This window comes from Perna viridis, chromosome 2 (assembly GCF_037379345.1).
Source record: "Perna viridis isolate PV_CMFRI_1.1 ecotype Kerala chromosome 2, ASM3737934v1, whole genome shotgun sequence".
NCBI classification, from domain to species: Eukaryota; Metazoa; Mollusca; class Bivalvia; order Mytilida; family Mytilidae; genus Perna; species Perna viridis.
The window spans coordinates 39,362,910-39,386,035 of NC_142446.1; the positions used below are offsets into that span (position 1 = coordinate 39,362,910).

A 23,126-nucleotide genomic window follows, 5' to 3' on the forward strand; every position below is an offset into this window, starting at 1 on the left:
ATTAAATCACCAAGATTTGAAAGGCTACTCTTGCAAGAGCTATCTCCTATTTGAGAGAGGTCATCTACGATAAGTTAAACGACGCAGATTTGAGGCACTCATTTGTTTGCAAGTATTTAAAATTTCAGCATTTCAAACTGTGTCAAAAATTTAAATTATATATATATATATATATATATATATATATATATATATATATATATACCCTTTCGTGCTTACTATAGGATAGTTGTCAATATACACTACCACGAGAAAAATCAAACCCTGACTCGCGAAAGTGTGCAGTGACCATAAACTTCCAACGAAAGGGTCTTAAACAATTATAAATGGATATTGTTAGTAAACCCTCATATGAAATTGTATAAAGAGAGTGCATCTCTGAATACGATTTCCATTTTGTTAATATAAAAAGCAAAATATTAAAATGAGATTCTTACTTCATACTTTAAACGGAAGTCACATATCAATATGTATATTATTAAGATGTCTGTTTTCAGAATCTCTGAAATCTCACGTTCAATTTATTATTTTTCCCTTCTCAAAATTCCATGAGTAACTTACTTTAAAAAGGTTGTACTTTTATTATGCCAGAAAAAAAAATAAAACCTGTCTGTACATTTTATTACTTGTACAACTTTTAAACTCTTTTTAGTCGTCTAATATTGGGAGAGGAAGGGGGAAAATCAACTGTGCAAGACTAATTTTTACAGCTGTCGTTATGTCTGTGAAAAGTTAAAAAAGGATTTAAACGTTACAGCTTCACTTCTTATGCTATTTACATACATAGTTGTAACGAAATACGAAATAATTTGTCTTATGTTTGATAAGTGTGACTATACTGTAATGACCTAATCTAAATTAATTAATTAATTAATTAATTAATAAAGTGTCATTAAAAGAGGAAAAGTCCGCTGACATAAACATAATCAAAGACAAGATTAACACATACGACTCGAGGGTATCTAGAAATATGAAAAGAAAAAACAGCACTAAGCACGACCCATTAAACTGAAAACTTGTGGTAAACTCAGGTATTCCAGAGGCTACAGAGAGAGAGTCCCTGATTTTCGGAAGCAACAGCCGTAATACTTACAGAAAGTCATGTCTAGTGTGAAATTGACAGATACAAGTTGTCTCTTATGTTGGAAACGCATATGTTCTACGGTTATTTTTTTATATGAGATCAATGTGTGTCAGTATAGTAGGATAATATTTTGGCAACTAAACAAGGGCAATTTTTTGACAGGTTTAAGTTAAATCTGATATAAAATTCTAAATATTACAAAATGACTGGATACATTTTGATGTGCATCTTTTATAGAGATTTTTTTGTGTGCCAGGTATTTTACTTAATCAATTAAGGTGACTTTCAAAGACCTACAATATTTTGTTTGTAGATCTACCTAATTTTAGGCACAGGATTCCGCCTTCCGCTTTAGGTAAGATTTATAACTAAACAATTTCTAATTATGTTCAATCGATCGTCATACAGCTATTGAAAAAGAAGTAGGAAAACGACACTACCAAATTGCAGAAATCATTCTCATAATTTGACTTCTATCACAAAAAAAGGATGCTATATTTTTGTTTTTTGTAACTTTAACACTTTCCTTTCAAATGACTGAATATTTGTGTTCTCTTTTATTCAATTGACCATTTGTGTTAAATAATATTTCAGAAGCACAAGCATATTTTGATTTTTATCAAAGCTTCTACTCTTTGCTAACTATTGCGGCTACCATAACAGCAAGTTTTTATATATCCCTCGTACCTTACACAAGATGAAATGGGACAAGTTTTGGTTGCCCATTTCCTAGCGTAATTGCTCCAAATATCTCCGGTCCTGGCTAAAAAACATATTGAAAACAACCTCCAACTGTCAACGATATTCTTCAATATCTTCAGTAATCTACGTAGTGAAACGTTCGTGCTGCTACTGTGTTCGGATTTTTGCTATGTTTGTCTTGACGTTTGTTGCCATCGGCTTTGATTTATCTGTTGATTTTCGCCGTACGATAGTCATACTTTATCCACCAGCTATTCCATCGGGTACATTTCTTCCATATCTATATTTCACATCGAAACTCTCAATTAAGAAACCACACTTACTAAAGTTTGTATTACATGTTACGAAATCAATTTATTGTATCATTTGCAATTAGTGTCTTGATGAATAAAGTAACACTTCAATAATCATTTGTGCTGAATTATTTCCGATTCCTAATTTTCCTTGAACCATGCTCCAATCCCACATAACCAACTACTTCTTACACCAGTGTAAACAAAGTTTACCCAGTTCAGTAACCGTAAATGTAGAACAGAATTCTAAGCTGAAACTTGTCGCATATGTGAACCAAAATTTTATAATAATTTTGACAGTAATTTAAGAAACACTCGTTTTGTATAGTTGTATCTGATAAATAACGAAGTCGTTTTCACTCGATACGATTTTATTCACACAGTAAAAAAAACAACAACAGTTCAGTAATAGCACCAAAATATTTGCAAAACAAAGAATACCTTTATATTCATCTTTATTGACCCATATATATGTTCTGGGTATTCAAAACCATTATATATATATATATATATATATATATATATATATATATATATATATATATATATATATAGAAGGGTATGTTGGTCGTTCCTTACGCGGGACTCGAACTCGTACCGCTGTGACATATATGGCAACACCGCCTGCAGTAAGTCCAGCGCCCTAGACCACTTGCCAGCTAGGCTATATAAAAATAGATGTCACAGCGCTACGAGTTCGAGTGCCGCGGAAGGGACGACCAAAAATATGCTTCGCAAAATTGACAGTTCTAACATCGTTGGGAATTTTTCAGACCCTTCCTTAAGTTTACGTTATCTTCCCTTTATCAATTTGATCCGATGGAGCAGTTTAGCGAATAGAGTCGTCATATTCTGAGACGTTGTATATATATATATCTGTATATATTTAGTTTTTTTTACTTAAAGATCACAAAACTGTTACACTTAAACAAACAACGAAAATGTTCTACATTAATTATTGCAAAAGTACAATCAACACATTTCTCTTACATACTCATTCATTTAATCAAATTTCTTCTCTCCAGGGTGCTTCCATTGTAGCTCTTGGATTGATATTTATTCCTTTTTCTGCTTTAATGTATTTGATCAAGTCTTCCTTTGATTCGAATATGTGCACATTGAAGGGACTACCTCGAACATTATGGCCAGACCATTTTACTGTGATTACATATACCCCTGGTTCCTGAGGGTCGTACTGACAAAGTATTGTCCTATCGTTATGCTGTTCACGCTCCATGTCCACTTTAAAGGCTCCTGTAAAAGATTATTTCTGGATTTGTATAAAATGTTCATTGCTTATAATATCTATTATAGCCTTATTAATGTTTTATTTAATAATTTATTAATATGTAATTATTCGCTTTTTTACCCATTATTTATTGGAATGTTTACTCAGAACACAGAACAAGTTTATAAAAGAACAAAAATTCTGCTTAATATGTCATTACCTGATAATCTCATTGTTGTAAATGAAATCCATGTATGTTTTTGTATGTCAATGTTGTCATTTTTAAACATGTTCCACAGTTTTTGTAACTACTAATGTTTTCATCTACACTATCTATTCATTGCAAAAATCATTTATATTACATCATCAATGAATAACTATTTTTTTTACATAACTGAACAATATCGATATCGTATATACCTGGTAATATTTAATTCAAAAATAATAACATGAACTGAACACAAATCCAAAGATCATATTTGATTACAAAAGACATTTTCTTTCACTTTTTCCTTTACCCTATCTCAAATGTAAGCCAATACTTTCCAACGCCGTTCTCCGAACCAATTTCTACTTATTTTTTTAGATATATTTATGATATCCTGGGTGGAAGAATAAAAAAAAAGGTTTCGTCCAGATTAGTTTACTTTTAAACGTCTAACATAATGCTTAATCATTACAAGATTAGCATACCTCGGGGTCCTCGTATTCTGACAGCTAGTTGACCTGCACCGGCCCCTGATGTTTCCACGAGAAATCTACTTTGATATGAATGAATTAAACCATCTTCTATTCCAGGGCCATATACACGAACTTTTCTTGGATCTGGTGGTTCTCCAACAGGGACTTTGAAGGGACTGCCTAGAAAGGTTTTATGATAAAATAATTGTTATATCAAACAAGAGGTAGTGAAAAATGAAGCAAAATAATTGTTGTGTGTTGACTATATCCAATACACTAGAATCAAAGAGCAAGTGATCATACCTAATGAATAAAAAGTTAGGTAAGCAGCAATATACAATCATATAGATCACCAAATAGCAAAATTAATTAGCTATGACCAGTACCTGGCACATGTTCATGGTCATATGTTATTGTTAACGTGTGATATGCAGCCTCAGTAGGGAATAATCTGATGAGGTAACTTCCGTTCTTCTGATCTATGACATCACAACGTGTTGTATGAACTTGACCCTGACAAGATGTTGTTAGTTCACCTGAAATTCAAATTGAAGTTTTGTTAGATAGAAACATTTTTTTATAAGGCAACACTATTTGAAATATCAGTAAATAACTTATTTTTTTGTTCTAACTACTAGGTAGAGAATAAAATTAAGAGAAACGAATTAAGAATAATCAGATGCAGTGTTTATTTGAAGTCTTCAGTAAAAGGGGAATAACTCTAAATTTCTTTACCAAACTATCTGGAAGACCTTTGAACAAGAGAACATACCTTGACCAGCCTCTTTAGTGTCAACTGTAATACGTAACTCTTGACCAACATATCCTCCTTTCAGACCCGGTCCAGACACTTTGACCTTATCCCCAGCACCTTTTGTATTAGCAGTTACTTTATATGGGGTACCACCAATGAGTTTGTCGGACCAATATACGTAAATTAAGTAACCACCTAAAAAAAGCACAAACAATAACATTTGAACAAAATATTAATTATAGGTAGTCTAAATCAAACAAAGGAAGTGTTTTAATGTTGAGCTGACAAATACTTAAGTTTCGATCGAAATGGACACAATAATTAGGATAAAAGACGGCAGACAAAGATCAAGAGAAACAAACAAAATTTACACTCAGAAATACACCACAGGGGTTAACTTCAGTAGCCTGAGCATGCACCGTTTCTTTAAAGGTAGTGGAGAACATCAATGAGGTTTAGTCACACTGAAAACAAACGCTCCATGTCTGTCAATCAGAGTTATAGTTAACAATTCATTAAGCTTACCTGGAAAGGGAGTGGTATATGAACAACGATAACGGTCATACTTCAATGGGGTCAACATCTGAGTAGGGTCTTGTTTGACGCCTTTCACTATAACTTTTGGAACACCTGTTTGAGAAGAAAAAACATTAATTTCAAAACAAAAAGTAAAAGACAAGATAGTGGAAGTAGTTCTTCCAGGAATTTGAATGTTCCTGGGTTTATACAATATTGTCAAGTAGTAAAATAGTCGAACTAAGAAAATATGTGGTCTTGATTAATTGTTAGTTATAATCTAAAGTATCGCATACGAGTGTCAAGTACATATAAATAACAAAAATGTAATAAAATGAAACTTACCATCATGTCAGATATTGAAACTCATTTTTTAGAATAAACTTATTACACATTATACGCAATAATTCTTTTTAAAAGACGAAATAAAGATCAGTCCTTTGTGCAACAAACTCAGGCACGTTTTACCGATACTTGTATTAATAATATAGATTACTTCCATACTCAAAACCAGTCAAATACTAGCACCTGCGTATTGAATATAGTCTCAAAGCGATAAACTTTTCATTAGTTTTGTAGCACTCAGTCCCATTCTTAGTTTACCTGGACCAGCTTTCTTCCCATTGATAAGAAACTCGGCAGGAACTGTCGCCCTTGCCTCCCTTAGTCCACTACCTGATAGCACAACCTTTGTGTGGTCTACTGGCAGTATTGGACCTGGACAATATGCTAGGATAGGGGAGGTATCCAGTGGAACATCAGACCAGTAGAGGTGGATATAATGGTCTCCTACATACACAGTAAAGTATTGAATGTCATTTTAATGTTCAAAGATAGAGATAGAAAATCTGCATTAGTAGAACCATTTGTACATCCAATTATGAAACCTTCTAGCTATCATTAGCTTCATATTTATAGTACATGCATACGAATTGTTTCTGTCGTTAAAACAGAGAGAAGGATTATAAAATAAATATGAATAATTAATAGCTATTTTTTACTTAGTAATCGTTCTTATGAGACACCTTTTTCTTTTTAATACTTTTAAAAGATATATTATCAGCATAGATATTTGACTGAGAAAGTTTCCCATATAAAAAATGTCTGTCCAATTAACTATACCTTCCTCTTTTGCAATAAATGCAACTTCAATCTGGTCTTTTTCCGGTTTCCTCAATTCAATCTTTAGTTTTCCACTTGGTGATAATACCTCAGCATTAAATGAACCTACAAAAAGAACATTATAACAAGCATTAAGTATTTAAATTTATCTAAAAGGGCGTTTCGTCGAAAAATATTTTCATTTTAAATATCACACATATTGTCATGATTAATTTGTAATTTCATTATTTTTATAGATATTGTATATGTTATTGCGTCACTGTATTAAATTGTGCCTGGGTATCGTTTCACAAAGCGTACTTAAGACTTACGAACACATACGTCCCATGCTTTGTGAAATTATCTCTTGCACGTAAGTCTTCCGTATGCTTTGTGAAATCATGCCCTTGCATGGTTTCATAAAGCACTCGTAAGACTTACGTACACGTAACCCTTAAAAACCAATGGAACTTATGTGCAAGTCCTTCGTAAGCTTTGTTAAAAGAAGCGCGGATTTATTTAAGTTAAGTAAAGTGAAGTACAAGAGTATGAATTTTTTTTATAGATATTTTATATGTTATTGCGTCAGTGTATTAAAATGTGCCTGGGTATCGTTTCACAAAGCGTACTTAAGACTTACGAGCACATAAGTCCCATTGGTTTGTTAAGGATTTACGTCTACGTAAGTATTACGAGTGCTTTGTGAAATCGTCTCTTGCACGTAAGTCTTCCATATGCTTTGTGAAATCATGCCCTTGCATGGTTTCAAAAAGCACTCGTAAGACTTACGTACACGTAACCCTTAAAAAAAACAATGGAACTTATGTGCAAGTCCTTCGTAAGCTTTGTTAAACGAAGTGCGGATTTATTTAAGTTAAGTAAAGTGAAGTACAAGAGTATGAAATTTTTATGGCAAGTTCAACTTAAGTTCCATATCTAAAAATCAAAATTAACATCAAGGTCATTAAAAATTGTATACCTGGTCCAGCCTCACTGATGTCATAATGAAGTTGTGTTTCCTGGTTACAAACTAACGCTAAATGTCCATGTTCATCCATCAAATCGGTTAAATCATCTAACAGGGCAACTCTAGACCGATCTGTTACTTTAGCCATAAAAGGACTACCTAAAAGCAACAAACTGAGATCATAAATTTTACAACTCCCCAAGGTCGTACAAAGACTTTCTTCATTCCAGAAATTTAGATTTTAAAATTGTTTTAGATCTCTCTGGTCAGATTGTAACGTCCAGGGGTGTGTATTAAGAAATAAATGAAATTAACTAAGAACATTTTAAGTTCTAGATCTGGGTGTCAAAATATAAAGGACATTGTGTGCAAGTTCTCTTTTTTGTTTCTGTGCATTGGATCTACCTCAAATAACCTCTGGGTAAAATCATGTTTACCCTTTCTTAGCGGCCATGAATAAAACCGACACAAATCTTAAGTTCTTAGTTTTAAAATATCATAACGTGTATTTTATTTTTCGTTATCTACCTGAAATTTCACGATCATTCCACATTACTTTAATTTTATAAAACCCAGCTCTTTCTGGAAGATATGAAAATTCCAACGTCGTATAACTGATTTCACGCCATCTAGTCTCAATATTTTGTCCATTTTCTGCAAATAATGATATCTTCTTGTAGATTTGTGCTTACATAATTCGTCATTTTGCATATTTTGTTTTGTCAGACACAACAAAAACATTCCTTTATTTGAATCAACTATCAAAACGAAACTAAATGAATTGATGCTTTAGTACAACACCCTTAGATTTACTTTGGACTTTTATGCCCATGCAAGTGCAATAATCAAGTAATTGTTATCTTCCTTCATGCACATAGATACTCACTTAGTTCGAATATCTTTACATGATGTGAACATGCAAAACTACAAATTAAATTTTTTGCATACAAAGTCATCTTCCAGTGGACAATAGTTATTTTTGTTATGACAAATTCATTTTTGTATCACAGACTTTACTTTTTTCAATACAAAACTGATACATATTATGACAAAATTAAATTTTGTCACAAAATTCAAATTTGTGTTTTCAAAGTTGAATTCTGTCATAACAAAAACACTTTTGCATGCAATTTAACACAAAATTGACTTTTGTTATTTAAGGTACCAAAGGTCAACTTTCTATGCAAATAAGTTAATATTTGCATACCTATTTGACAAAATTGAATTTTGTCATTACAACATTGAAATGATCATAAAACAAGTCTGTATAACATAGTTTTGTACGATAAAAATGATTTTGTTATGACAGAAACCAATTTTGTGTGAACAAAATTGATTTTAATCATAAAAAGATCAAGTCACATTCGGCGCCCCGTAATAGCAAATTTCTTTTTTTTTTTCATTCTTAGGTACTCATTCTCAACTTTATTTTGTCTTGTTATTAATTTTCAGTCTTTTGAAAGAATAACAATAAAGTAGTTGCTTAAGATTACTTACTGACAATATCAACAGTAATATTCCCACCAATATCGCCAGAGTTGACCTGAAATCTACATTCTTTTCCTTTAATTCCTCTTGTGATACCTTCGCCAAGAACAGTTATTTGTCCTGGGTCAACAATGTCTATTGCTTTTGGTGATCCTGTGATAAAATGTAACAAGAGGCTACTAGGACCTGAATCGCTCACCTTGTTAAAGTTTATCTTTCAAGGGCAATAAATTTAACAAGGAGTTGTCCAACAATTTTGACTAAAGAAGACTTTGGTAGCAATATCATAAGGATCATTTCAGTGATAGAAAGTTTCTTTCTTTTATAGTTTTAAAGATAGTGTCTGCACATTGTAAAAAAAATTGTCCTTTTCATCTTTCAAAGGAGTCATAGGAGTCACCTGACAACTTTGATCCCTGGCGACTTTTGAAGGCCTTGTAATAAGGGTCATTTGAGTTATAGAAATAATTTTGTTAAACCTAGCAGTTTTGGAGATACTTGTGAAAAACAGCAGCCATGCTTTTCGACGGATAAAAAATTCCAACATCAGTCCTATGCACGATACCACAAGGAATATTCATACCAAGGTTGGTTCCAATTGGTCTGGTGGTGTCAGAGGAGAAGATTTTTGAAAGAAATAACATTCAAAACAGAAAAAAAACGTCGAAAAATGGCAAAACTCCAACATGGCTTAACATATCAAAATGAAAATTTGATCACCGATAGATCTCATCATGCTGAACACTTTTACCCAATGTCAGAATTTGGCTAAACCTAACGGTTTTGGAGATATATGTGAAAAACTACTTTCTGACCCCTATGTTCTATTTTGAGTAAGACGGATAAAAAATTCCCACATCAGTTCTATGTCGGATACCCCAAGGAACATTCATACCAAGTTTGGTTCCAATTGGTCAAGTGGTGTCAAGAGGTGGTCAAGAGGAGAAGAGTTCTAAAAAATTGTTAACGACGATGACGACGGACGCCAAGTGATGGCAATAGCTCGTGGCCTTTGGCCAGGTAAGCTAAAAAGGAGATGAAAGATGAATTTCATGGAAGTGTCTACAATGTGCACAAATTCGTACCTGTGACACAATTGTCACTGTAAATACAATAATACATATTTTGGGAAGCATTTGAAATGTCCCTTGAAGTGACAAAGAAAACGATATATTACTACCTGCTATTTCAATTCCATTAAATTTTACATAGACGAAATATGTTCCAGACTGCTTAGGTGCAAATAAGACCAAGTTTGTCTTCTGGTCTTTATCTTCTTCGTCCAGCTCAACATCACATGCCACTTCCAGTCCAACATGACGGACGTCTGCTGTTACTGTTCCTTCCCCTGCTTCTGAAGAGTTCACTAAAACATACACGATACACAGTATATATGAGTTAAACAATCTCAATATCACCGCAATATAAGGTACAAACATTGGGGAACTCATTGGTCAAAACAACAAGGGGAACACCAAATGAAAAACACAGACTACAAAAACTAAAAAGGAACATTTGAGGTCGTGTGCTCCGGAAGGATGACTAGTTACTGCTTCTTGTAAGACACAAATCGTGTTGCACGCTGAATGTCGAATCTGACGAAGGATTTCTGTTATGTTTAATGTGGATCAAATTGAAAACGTATGCTTCATTTCGGTCAATCAGGTCATGGTGACAACCGTGCAACCGAAATGACGATTTTAATCTTTTTGCAATACATACTTTCCCCAGTAAGGTTTGCTTAAGTCGCTAAGCTCTTCCTAGAAAATCGATATACTAATCGCAATTTCTCTAGACAAACGTATGAGTTAAGAGACAAACCCCCATACGCTAAAATCGTTGGGTTGTTACTTCAAGGGCAAGTATAATTGACAATTTTGAAAATGAAGTCATCGTGTTTGTCATAGAAGTTGAAACATTTCGATATGTGATATCAAGACAAGAGGCAAACCATCATGTGTCTAAATTCCTAAATCTCAACTATTTTCTTTTTGTTGAGATGAGGAAAGTCATCGCTAATCTAGAATTATCATCTGAAATTAACGGACTTGTTTGTTGATGAACGATTTGCATGAAAAGTAATCAAAATTATTCGTGCTCGAGATACTTAAACTACTGTATATTGAAACACTTATCCAGCAAAACCGTACACATATGCTTTCAATCAAAAAGGTTAAGTTGTCAATCAAAATGTTACTTCCCATTTCTAAGTGTAATCATTTCCGGCTGTTTTAGAAAGAATATATTATTCTTTGAACATGAATCATGACAAGAAATACATCTACAATAAACTTAGAATCAAACATACAACAGTGTCGGATTTTACTCAGTCAAACTGAATTATGTACAATGAGCTATATGTTGGATAAGCTGCACACATGCAATACGTTGAATTACAAGCGCAATTTTAAAAAAATACCATTTTACTATGATTAAATATGTATAGCCTGTACTACGTTTTAAACAACTAATCGTATTTGTGAACTTTACATAGAACCCAGTTATGGTTCTATCATGGGAAGAGAAGACCATTGCAGGGAAACTTATTGTAGGAATGGAACCAACCATGAAAAGAAACATTGTCATTAGCTATCCCTCTACTTGGTCCTGTTAACCAAGCCTTCTGTGGATCATAAGCAATGAATGCTAATGGACTGTTACTTATTTCTTCTCCATCTAGGTAACCATAAATTTTCCATTCGCCTGAAAGTAAAAACAAACTTTTTTTTTCATATACCTTATATTATTTTTAAATATTGTCAATATGAAGAAACACAAGTTTGATAAATGTTATTTAAATAATCTTTTGAATAAAGCTATACAAGAAACGTTAATTTGTATACTTAAAAGCCATATTATCACAGTACTGAGTGACATTTTTGTTTTGTTGTTGTTGTTGTTGTTGTTACATTTTTGTTGGTGGTGTTGTTGTTTTTTGGCAATGATAAAATTTCAATTTCCAGTGCCAAATACAAAGTTAAGTTACGCCTTGAAACAAGCAAAAACTTAAATGCACTAACCAACATTTTTTGGTTGAAAGATAGTATTGTATACATCATCCTCTTCCTGGCAATCTGTCTCTTTCACATCGCCCGAAGGTCCGTGGATTTCTACAGAGAGTTGACCCGAGATTTTGTCGGAGGAATCAACCTTAGATTGAAAATTTTCGAAATGTGCTAGAATTGGTTACAAATATTACATATGTGCGTAGGAAAACAACAACTAATATAAACTAAAATAACCGCATAATTTCATGGTTTCTGTGTTAGGTTGGAGTTGCATTAGGTTAAAGCACATGTATTTGGCAAGTAAGTTCGTGTAAAGATATTTGGAATAAAGCAACAGAAACTATCTTGTTCTAGGGTAGTATTATCTATTACTGAAACATACATATGTTGAATTACCGGGTTCGTTTTTTTTTTAGTTTTTTTTTATTAAATTATATTACCTTAATGACATTCTGAGATCCTACACGACATCTATTCTCTGTTGGGGTAACGAATCGAACGTTCGACATGTCCTGTTTTACACTAAAGGTCACTGGACTATTTCTCAAAGTCTTTGAATTGTAACTGATGTCTACCTTGAAATTAAGAGTTTTTTTAAAACAGGTATATGAATATTTTAATATGATATCACTTCATTGAAAATAAGTTAAAAAAAAAAGGAATTTCACATCTACATTATACTCTAAAAAAAAATTCAATGTATCAATGTTATTACTGAGAAACTATTAAGCTAAAAACAAGTTGAACAACATTTCGTTACCAAATATCTCTTTTTAAATATACATCACCGACAGTAAGTTTTGTTTACCTTGGTTTTGTTTATTCAATTTGTTTGGGATGTTTTAGTGAAAGAAATGATGAAGTATGGTAAAGGCGTGATATTCATTCAGGTATTAGGTAATTTTAGTTACTTTATATTCGCCGGCTTCTTTTGTCACAAATTTACATTCGACATGTTTTTCACGCCATGCAACGTCAAAGCTGACAGTTTCAGAAGGACCTTCGACTGAAATTTTCAGTTTCTCTCGGCTTAGGTTCTTCTCCTGGTAGGGTAATGTAATTAATGCCTGTAAAGTAAACAAGATGTTCAGAATTGTAATTCAAATACAAAGCTTGCGTCAAGGATTGTGCCCATTCATCTAATTTGAACTCACTTTTCATTTTGCTTCTAAGATAAACGAAATAGAGATTGGCTTACATACCACAAGCTTTGTAAGTATAGCGAGGCTTCGCAAAATAGAAAAAACAATTATATAATATACAATTTCATCAAAATCTTTAATGCAAGTATTAAGAAACTGTTAAACTGTATAAAAAGTAGGACTTACCTGCATTCCTGTTCGAATATTGTTCAAGTTTGCAACGATTCCCAGTTTTTGATCATCACTTTTTATAGGAACTAGATGTTGAAACCTAGCTATGTATGTCATTAAGCTTAGGTGATCCACTTTCGGGTCCGCTATTTCTTCGGCTGTTAGAATTGGTTCAACACCTATCTCTTTCCCAGCATCAATAGCTAAATAAAAATAGTCTTCGTGTATAATCTTGTTTTAGAGTAATATAAAAGGTCTGATTTGTTTATTGGTATATGGCTGTGTCTTTGTAACATTTGTTTATTGGTAAATGGCTGTGTCTTTGTAACATTTGTTTATTGGTATTTCGCTGTGTCTTTGTAACATTTGTTTATTGGTATATGGCTGTGTATTTGTAACATTTGTTTATTGGTATTTCGCTGTGTCTTTGTAACATTTGTATATTGGTATATGGCTGAGTCTTTGCAACATTTGTTTATTGGTATATGGCTGTGTCTTTGTAATATTTGTTCATTGGTATATGGCTGTGTCTTTGTAACGTTTGTTTCCTTTTCTTGGTGTCACATGTTTATCAACGGGGACTAAATTGTAGATCGCTGTTCCATGCATTCGATATTTTGCCTTTTTAATATTTTTTAAATAATCTGTCTTTCATTAAAACACACTATACTCAGAAACAAATTAAACCATATCGTGAATATAAATGAAAAGGAATGACCGTAACAAACTGGTAAATCAATATAGATGACAAACCTCTCTGGCAATTTCCAACGTGATCTTTTCGGTCTATATTTGGCCATCCATCGATGTGTCCACCTTTGGATACAACTATGGCACCAAGGTTGTAACCGTCATTCCAGTCCGTCTAGAAACATGACAAACAATACTTATAAATGTACTACACTAGTTATAAGCTATTTAATTAAGGATATGGCGTGAATAGATGATGATCCTATGGATCAAACCATGCTCGATAATAACTGCAATAAAACGAGACAAAGCTTTTTTCTAGATTAAACAGTATTATACATTATACATTAAGTATTATGGAAGACATATAATTAACATTTGATGTTTATTTACCTTTTTTGTTAGACCCAAACTTATATTTTTCATATGTGTTTCGTGGTGGTTCTACACATGAAAAACATTTAAGAAACATGTGTTTTTCAGGTGTTATAGAAGCATATGCAAAACGTATGTTGCAATTTTTCGTTTGTATATACACTCTGATTGTATTATATATAGGTTTTGCTCTTTCAAATTGTTTCGTCTGATCTCTGAATTACCATGTATGTATGTTTTGTAACTTCAATCTTAGCATGGAAACATTTGTCAAGACCTTTATTATATTACATATACTTTGTTTTATACTTTCCTCATAACTATCTTTTATCGAAACAATCTGACTTTTGCTATTGATCATTATGTGGCAGTAACTATATAATAAACAAATGTTCTACTGAATCTCCTAGTATTTACAAATTTAGCAGCAGCATCTTTGTAATTACCACGAAATTAGTGTTAGAAAATGACGGTGGTTCACATTCAATTGTTGATTGAACTTCTGTCAACAAAGTGTTTTGTTCTTCCTAACTATGATTTGTTTTGTTGCTCGCCAGTAAATACCCAAAGTTTCAGGGGTATAACTTCTGTCCGAGTGTTTTGTTCTCCCTAATTATGATTTGTTTTGTTGCTCGCCAGTAAATACCCAAAGTTTCAGGGGTATACTTAATACTACTTGCATAGTGAAGAAACATGTAATTTTTTTTAAAGAAATGCTAGCTTGTGTGGTTAAGCATTAGTTTTTATCCGATTATGATGTTATTTTGGATTTAAGCCAATACATTCGTCACATTTAAAGTACTGGTCTTGAAAAAAATCTTATTTAGAAGGTATAGTCATGGCATGCTAACATGTTAAGTTCGAACTAATTTCTCTCCAAAAAAAAAACAGTTGTCGGTAAAATTAACAATCAATTCAAAGCAAATGAACTGTCCACTGCATGCGCAATTTGATACATTCGAACAAATACAGTCCATGGACTTAAAAGTTACGTGATTACCACGATTCATTCACGATTGTGTATGCTATTCTGTATGAGATATCAAAACTTATCTAATAAAGAAAGGTATGTAGCATTTTTTCAAACATTTTCGGTTATTTGTGATATTGCACAAATGATTCTAATATTAAATACCGTGACATAGACAGACACAACAAAGAACATAAAATAACCAAAAATGACTCATACAAAGAAACAAAAGCACGGGAGCAATTCGGATTCCACCAAACACTGTGAGCATAGGCCATGTGCATCGGTTGGTAAGCTTCATCTACCTTTCTAGAAACACCGACGAGTTGCACATAAAATGTAAAGTTCCGAGGTAGACCCAAGAGGAAAGGAAAACTGACATGGTAAACAAATTGATTCTCATGGTGCAGATGGATACACCGTAACGATCCACAATCATAATGACGACCATAAAACTTCACAGTAGTGATAACTTCAATCTTGTAGCAACATAACCCTGTTCCAGATGTCTTTTGTAAGAAATCGATCACGGCTAGTCCACACAGTTACGGCAAGATCTACCATAATGTATGAGTAGGTGATAAAGTGATGTTGCCAAAGATAAAACAAAAGGTGACAATACGTAATAAAATGTCATCGCCTTTGTCGTATTGTTTTGTCATGAGTTTCCCTTTTCCATCGATCTGTTAGTGTAGGTCAAGACATGAGGCTGACTTCATAGTGTCTGTAAGGTCCATGATATCAAATTCCTCAGGGTGGATGCGATGTATAAAATCCATGAAACTAGGATTGTTTAAAAAAAAAATAATGCAAAACTGAGATAAAAGGATCTGACTAAAAGATGTTCCTTTTTATCAGATCATATATTAAGTCAGCCTCATTAGAGTAACTGGCTACGAAGACGATAACAATAGTATTTGGCTACACTTAAAATTACGCGTAAAGAAAAATATATGTCTTGCCTACTTAAATCAACAAAAAAAATTGTTGGTTTCAAGTTTTAGACATAAGTGCATACCGTTAAATTAGATATTGTAGTCGTTTTCAGTTGCTTGCAGACCCAGTTCAGGGTAGCATAATAGCCAGGCGAGTTTGGTTTTACGAAATATGAGAGATATGTCATAGCAGAGAGTTCATCTAGTGCTGGGTCAGCAAAATCTTCAGGAGAAATAACTCTTGGAATGTTGAGGTGATCTTTTGCCAGTACCATAGCTTCTCGACAGTTTTCTATCCTATAGAAAGAATTAAATATGCCTCATATTAACAAAAATACAATGTACTATTTGGTCTATATAATAATGTTACTTGTTAGTGTAACTGCAGATAAACATTTAAAAATAGTATGAAATATAGCACCAAAATTAAAATAAGAAACAACAAATCTTAAGCTTTTTCGTTTAGTATTGTATTTATGTAACATTGCGACCAAAGTGTGTCATCTTCTGTACATATGTTGTTATGACATTGGTATTTCAAAACATTAGTTCATACTGTTTACTAATATTGGCATTATAATTACTTGTTGTGTCTATCAAGCTGTCTCCACTCTGGTGATGTTCCAGGTTTTAAATTGTCGATAAGGGCACTGTAATATATCATTAAGTTACGTGAGTATCACACTTGCATATGAAACAACTGCAAAAGTGATAGTTATGTATATACAAAGTATATGAAAACGAGCCATTTATTGTAAAATCTAGACAAAAAATTAACGAACTATGTTATTATTGCCCGGGTAATATCTAACTCTTTTTTTTAATTATTGTCTTCAAATATGTGAGATTTACCAATAGCAAAATAAATTCCCGCAATGTCACGACGATAATCGGGATCTCGTATTAGTTTTTTTTTTTTTGCAAAAGGAAGTTAACTGTTGGAACAATATTTTGAAATTCGAATGTTCAAAGAGCAAATGGCACCTAAAACACAGCTCTACAATGAACAAAAGACTAATGAAGAACAGGACTACCAGGACTTCGACAACAAAAAATTGTATAAAAACCAGGGAGAGTAAACTCATGTTTTGTTATTTTATGTTATGTTACTAATGTTATGTACTGCGTAATATATCGTTCCTCTTTCTACTATTATTGTCATTTTAGTTATATTTGGTAGGGCTGAGTAAGGTTACAAATTGCATTTTTTAAGAGTCATGTGACCGGGCTTCATAATGAACGTACTGTAAAGCTACCCCATCGTTCCAATCAGTTGTAAAGTTGTTTACTCTGACATCTGGTATAGATACTCGGAACCAATTTATCATCAGCTGTTTCGGTGGGGATTTGGTTTTCCGAGTGGAAATCTGATACCTCATTACAAGATGCCATGTTAATCCTAGAATTAACTTCAGATTACCGTTTACAATATCCTCGTTACCTGTCAATTAAAAAGGACTAACTTGGAAGTATAAGGCTCTTTATAAGAGAAGTGTCTAAGACTTCTTAAAACTGTTTTAGTACATAGAAAGGGTTTAAGTAGTTAAATTGTGTTACTTTAAGTATATGATTAATTTATAAAGCACTACGAACAATCTTCCCACACAAAAAGCAGTTTGTGATGATGAACTTTGAATATTTGATTTGTAATTTATTTGCTTAGGGCAAGCATACAACATGTATTAGAAACTGGGAAATGAGGAAAAGAAAGTTTATACTTTGAAAAATCAACAAAACGTTGAAAAAACTTCTTGTTTATAGAACTAAAAGAGGGAAAATGGAAGCCAACGTACAAGACGCAAATTTGACATAACGATATTGGTCCTTATTCAAAATGTGATATGAATTGTTATTTTCTTCCTTTTTTACAATTTTGATATTAGAAAAATTAAATTAAAAACGTAAGTCAGTCAAATTTGTGTCCACTACTTTTACGACCAACTATATGTACATCATCGTGCCTAAAGTGAGTCCCAGTTTTAATTTCTCCCATAGAATCTATACAAAATTACTTTAAAAAAATATTAGTGAAACCATTCACAAGCGATCTTAAAGAACTTATCATCTTATGATAGGGAAACATCTGGATCATATTAAACCATTATTATGGTTCAAAGTTTTTATTGCCAAATGATTAAATAAGCAGAAAAAAAAGTTACAATTTACCTATTAAAGCAAGTAAATTGTTGACGTCATTTTTTTCTATCGAGTTAAACTTATTATGTGAAGAAACTGAATTCTGAACTCTTACGTTGTAGGGGCAACATGACCAACGTTCTTTGAAACTTACTATTTGTATTGAAAATGTTCTTCTCATTCTAGATTGGGTTGCTTTTCTTTCCTTTTCTATGTGTTTGCTTTCTAACATGATATCATCATTGGTTATATAATTTGGTTTCTTTTTCTGTTCTTTGGTAATTCTAGTATTGAAAGAGTAATCAAGGGAACCGATGTTCTAGCGGTTATCAAAAGAATGTAATCTAGGGACAAATACCAGACATAGAAAACAGACATACACAACAAAGAAAATAAAGTAACTAAAAGCATACATACAAAGTAACAAAAGCAAATGAGCAACTCGGACTCCACTAAAACTTCTGTAATGATGACTTCAATCTTGTAGCAACATAAAATATAACCCTGTTTCAAAAGCCTATTTGTTAGAATTCTAGCGCGATACAAAAAGACTTTTAAAAAAATGATACCTTACACTTAGAAGTTAAATTTTGAAATGTTATGGGAAAATGTTCAATCATGGCTGCTTCAAATTGGAATATGGTTTGCATGGCTTTATTTTATCTGTTAATGTCACTCAATAGCTATATATACTATGTTCTTTTTATGTCGAACATATTGTTTTTTTAAAAAAAAGTTATAAAACATATTAGAGTGTACCGTGTCTATTGTTGCTTAGTACCTCAATAAGCTATCATATAAAAATTATTTACACTTTGAATAAATATGACAGTGTGTTTTTCACCGTGCAATAAGGGATAATTTAATTGTCTTTCACCTAAATTTCCCTCAAGCTTTGATTTATGGTCAACACCGTACAAGTATGTAGCTTCTATGTTAAGATTGCATATTTTAGACTTTAAATAGCCTCTCCATATGGTGTTCGACTATTTGCTCTAATCTAATCGAGCAATACAAATATTTTAGGTGGGTGAATAAGTAAACAATTAGATCAAATTGTTCAATGCTTAAAGGAATGACACAAGTGAGATAAAAATTGGTTGGTATACCTGTATTATTCAGGTGTGCAAATTATTGGGTATAAAATCTATAACAAACGTAGTGTGTAGAAAGTGACAAATAAAAAGCTATTGACGGTATTTTTTCTGTAAATCGGTGTAAAAATAAAATTCATTGGTCCGTGAAAATAAATGAAGTCAATTAAATACATTACAACTTTCGCTTTAAATTTATTACTAGACTAGACTATATTATATAGTTGTACTAATCCTATGAATGCAATCAGAAATGCGCACGTATACTCAAACCTTTCGAATGATTAATTCTTCCTCAGATGCGTGCATTCAAAATGAAAATTAAAGTTGTGAGCAGTGTGCAATATATTGCTTAATGTGTTGTTCGAAAATATTCCCAATGATCGTTTCAACTTTTCTGAAAATGAAATCAAGTTTACTGTAAGAATATGTGAGAGGTATTTATATACTAAACATACCTATATTGACCAGTTTGATATTATCCTCAGTTATGGCTTTACAAGCGATCGCGACATTTTGTATTTGTTGTATGCGTGAAATTGGCTTAGCGTACACTTTGCCGATTTTTTTTAGCTGCAGTGATTCAACCAGAGCTACTAGATTAACTCCATCACATAAGTCCGTTCCAATATCATCAATGGACCGATTGCTAACTCGAAGTTGTTCGTTCACCCAGTTTGTGAAAGTATTTTTCTGAATTTCAATCCATTTTGTCCCTCTATCAAATCCATTTGTTATCACTTCATTTGAGCCACTCATTTTTCTTTTCGATTACTATGACAAAATATCATTGTTTGTTAAAATTATTGATCGTTTGAATAATAATGTACCGTCACATGTTTATTTTCATTTTATCAGCTATACTTTAAAATATCTCTTAAAGGGAATTAACTCTGAGTGGATCAATGATAACACAGTGGATTGTTAATCATTTGGTGACACATTGAAATGTCTGATATAGTAATCTATGATTTTTTGAAATAAAGATATCCTTCTTTCTGTTTACTACCGGATTAGGTTATCGAGGCCATAGACTGTGCTTATGCTTTTAATGTGTTTTACGTAGTGAAAATAAAAGCAGGGAGACCATGATAAGAAACATTGATATGGGGACAAAGACTAGCCCAAACAGACAAAACACCATAAATAATACACATTAATTAAAGAAATACACACAAAAACTTAAGAATACATGAACAACCCAGAATCAACTAAAACTGGAGGCATGTCATAGGCAGATGTAGGAGGCAGGTCCCCCACCTTTAGGTCGGAAAAATTTAGTTGATTATGTAGGAAATCACTGAGCCTTGACAGATCCGGGCCCCCTCTTTTGAGAATATCTGGATCCGCCTCTTCATGATTTACCTGCTTAAATTTCATCGTCCTGCTGTAATGGTGGAGATTGCATGCAACAATATAACGAACAACAAATTCATGGTGGTTGAAGTGTTAAAATTTAGTCTTGTGGTAATCCAACCTATTATAATAGCTGTAAGAACTTCAACATGGTACAAAATATCCGTTTAGCTTCAGCAGGTTCGTGCATAACATGTACATGAGCTGTGATATAAAACACCTCCACAAACAGGATTGAAATAATGTTGCTACAAGCAAATGGAAAATTGACACTTCAAAAGAGATTTCGTCGCGTTTTTGTTCAGTTTAGTTACGGGTCTTCCTCCTTCGTCAATCTCAAGATATGAATATTTGGCTTGTTAATTTAAATCTAAATAGTACAATTTTCTGCTGTCCTCATCAATTAAAATCGCCAAAAAATGACAAGTATATTTTCGCAGTCGAATTGCTCGTGTGTTTAATTAGAGGCTCAAGAGAGCCTGAATCGCTTACCTGGTTTACCATTTGCTTATTTGAAAAACTTGACGAATGAGACAGACTAAGTTCAAATTAACTGAATTGTGAAATGCAGAGATTTAAATGCTTTTAATACCATTTTTATGACTTGAAGAAAAATTTTGCCAAAGGCAACAGTTATTTTCAAAAAACTGTCTTCCGATCCCTATGTTCCATTTTTAGTGTATGCAGCCATATCTATTCACGGATTAAAAATCACGGGGTAGTAACTCCTACATCAAATAATGAATTGTTTAGAAAATTTCGGCATTGTCGGTCTCATTATGTTGAACAATAATATCCTGACAGAATTTTGCCAAAGGCAACGATTTTTGAGTTATTTGCAAAAGACTCTTTCCTGATGCCAATGTTCTATTTGTAGTAATAGGGACCATATTTTTCCATGGATCAGAATTCCCTACAGTCATTTTGTGTGGATACTGTAAGGAACAAATATGCCAACTTTCATTGAATTCTGTACAGTGGTTTTAGAGAAGAAGATTTTCAAAGTTGTACATGCGAAAAATGCGAAAAAAAAACTGTTTCGGGGTCAGAACTCCTACATCAGTAGGCAAATCGTTTTGAAAATTTCGGCATAGGTCCAACTCTTGATGCTGAACAATATTACCCAGCCAGAATTTTACTACTAAAGGCAGCGTTTTTTTTTTTTGAGTTATTTGCAAAAAAATGCCTTCAGACCCCTATGTTCTATTTTTAGTAATGGCCGCCATGTTTTTTCAACAAATTCCAACGGTCGTTTTGTGCACAAGACTCTAAGGAGTTTCAAAGGAGAAGATTTTCGAAAAATTGTCCACGACGACGACGGACGTCAAGTAATGGCATAAGCTCACTTGGCATTTTGCCAGATGAGCTAACAATACAATATGGTTACATTAACTGCATTATTTTTGTTTGTTTGTTCTTGTTTGTTTTGTTTTTGTTTTTGTTTTTGTTTTTGTTTTTGTTGTTTTTTGTTTTTGTTTTTTCAATTACATTTCCATTTTAAGTTTAGAAAATATTATACCTGATCATACTTCGCACCCTTCATTTATTGACAGGTTGAAAGGGGGTATAACCGATTTTACATCGTGTACGAATTTACAACCCTAGATTAAGCCTACGAGGAGGAATGACCCAGCCAGCGAAAGCTATATTTTTATAGAGCCTAGCTGGCCGAGAGGTCTAGGGAGCTGGACTTTGTGCACGCGTTGTTGCCGTAGATGTCACAGCGGTACGAGTACGAGTCCCACGGAGGGAACGACCAAAAATTAGCCTCGAAAATTCGACAGTTCTAACATCCTTTGTTTCAGACCTTTCTATGCTTTATCTTCCCTGTATCAATTTGATCCGATGGAGCAGCGAATAGAGTCGTCACATTCTGAGACTATATATATATATATATAAAGCAATCAGCGGTGCTAAAAATGAACTAATGTTCCGATCAAGATCAGCTTTGTTTTAGGGATTATTGAGCTATTATTTTGGTTTTTTCACGAAGATATCATTGCCATGTACAACTTAAACAAATGAAGTACGGTTACACCGTGTGTCGATATAGATCGAGTCACATTTAAAAATGGTTGCAAAACCGTGCTGACTAGTGAAAATGACGGTACAGTACTTTATTTAATTAGACTTTTCGCATGAACAGTGGTGGATCCAGAAATTCCAGAAAGGGGCCAGCTGACTGGCCTAAAAGGGGCACTTCGGTGGTTTTCAATTTTACTATATAATCAACCAATTTTTTGGAGCATAAAACCACCCCCTGTAAATTAATTTAATTAATATTGTATTTTAAAGAGTAGGTAAATAAGTAAGTAAGTAAGTTAAATGTATTTAAAGAGTCGACATGCTTAAAGTTAACAAAGAAACATGAGCTCTGTAAAGCTCTTTGACCGACTGATGTTTTAAAACAATAGCAATAGCACATTGTTACATTT

At 33.0% G+C, this 23,126-nt stretch overlaps 1 protein-coding gene across 2 annotated transcripts; it reads right to left on the reverse strand.

Annotated features, from left to right (window-relative positions):
* Window positions 1-2,432: 2,432 nt before the first annotated feature.
* Window positions 2,433-20,220, reverse strand: LOC148624986 (filamin-C-like). Of its 2 annotated transcripts, XM_088568169.1 has the most exons (22): window positions 19,794-19,929; window positions 18,396-18,525; window positions 17,351-17,546; window positions 16,690-16,755; window positions 16,189-16,402; window positions 13,889-14,000; window positions 13,151-13,338; window positions 12,734-12,889; window positions 12,263-12,397; window positions 11,835-11,964; window positions 11,380-11,517; window positions 9,995-10,180; window positions 8,824-8,967; window positions 7,855-7,980; window positions 7,339-7,485; window positions 6,381-6,485; window positions 5,862-6,047; window positions 5,268-5,372; window positions 4,761-4,937; window positions 4,375-4,524; window positions 4,001-4,168; window positions 2,433-3,333 (listed from the first exon to the last, which is right to left on the reverse strand). In XM_088568169.1, exons 3-22 carry the CDS (start codon window positions 17,482-17,484, stop codon window positions 3,086-3,088), a joined length of 3,015 nt encoding a protein of 1,004 aa, XP_088424295.1. In that variant the 5' UTR covers window positions 17,485-17,546; window positions 18,396-18,525; window positions 19,794-19,929; the 3' UTR covers window positions 2,433-3,085. The 2 variants fall into 2 exon arrangements, with proteins under 2 accessions (XP_088424295.1, XP_088424293.1); XM_088568167.1 differs by lacking the exon at window positions 18,396-18,525 and having other exon boundaries at window positions 19,794-20,220.
* Window positions 20,221-23,126: the final 2,906 nt, after the last annotated feature.

Coding starts and splice junctions, on each gene's coding strand:
- LOC148624986 (XM_088568167.1), bottom strand. CDS start 20,094: ATGAGTGGCTCAAATGAAGTGATAACAAATGGATTTGATAGAGGGACA. Junction 7,981..8,823: donor TATTACTGTTGATATTGTCA/GTAAGTAATCTT, acceptor CATTATTTGCAG/AAAATGGACAAAATATTGAG. Junction 4,525..4,760: donor CACTAAAGAGGCTGGTCAAG/GTATGTTCTCTT, acceptor TTTGAATTTCAG/GTGAACTAACAACATCTTGT.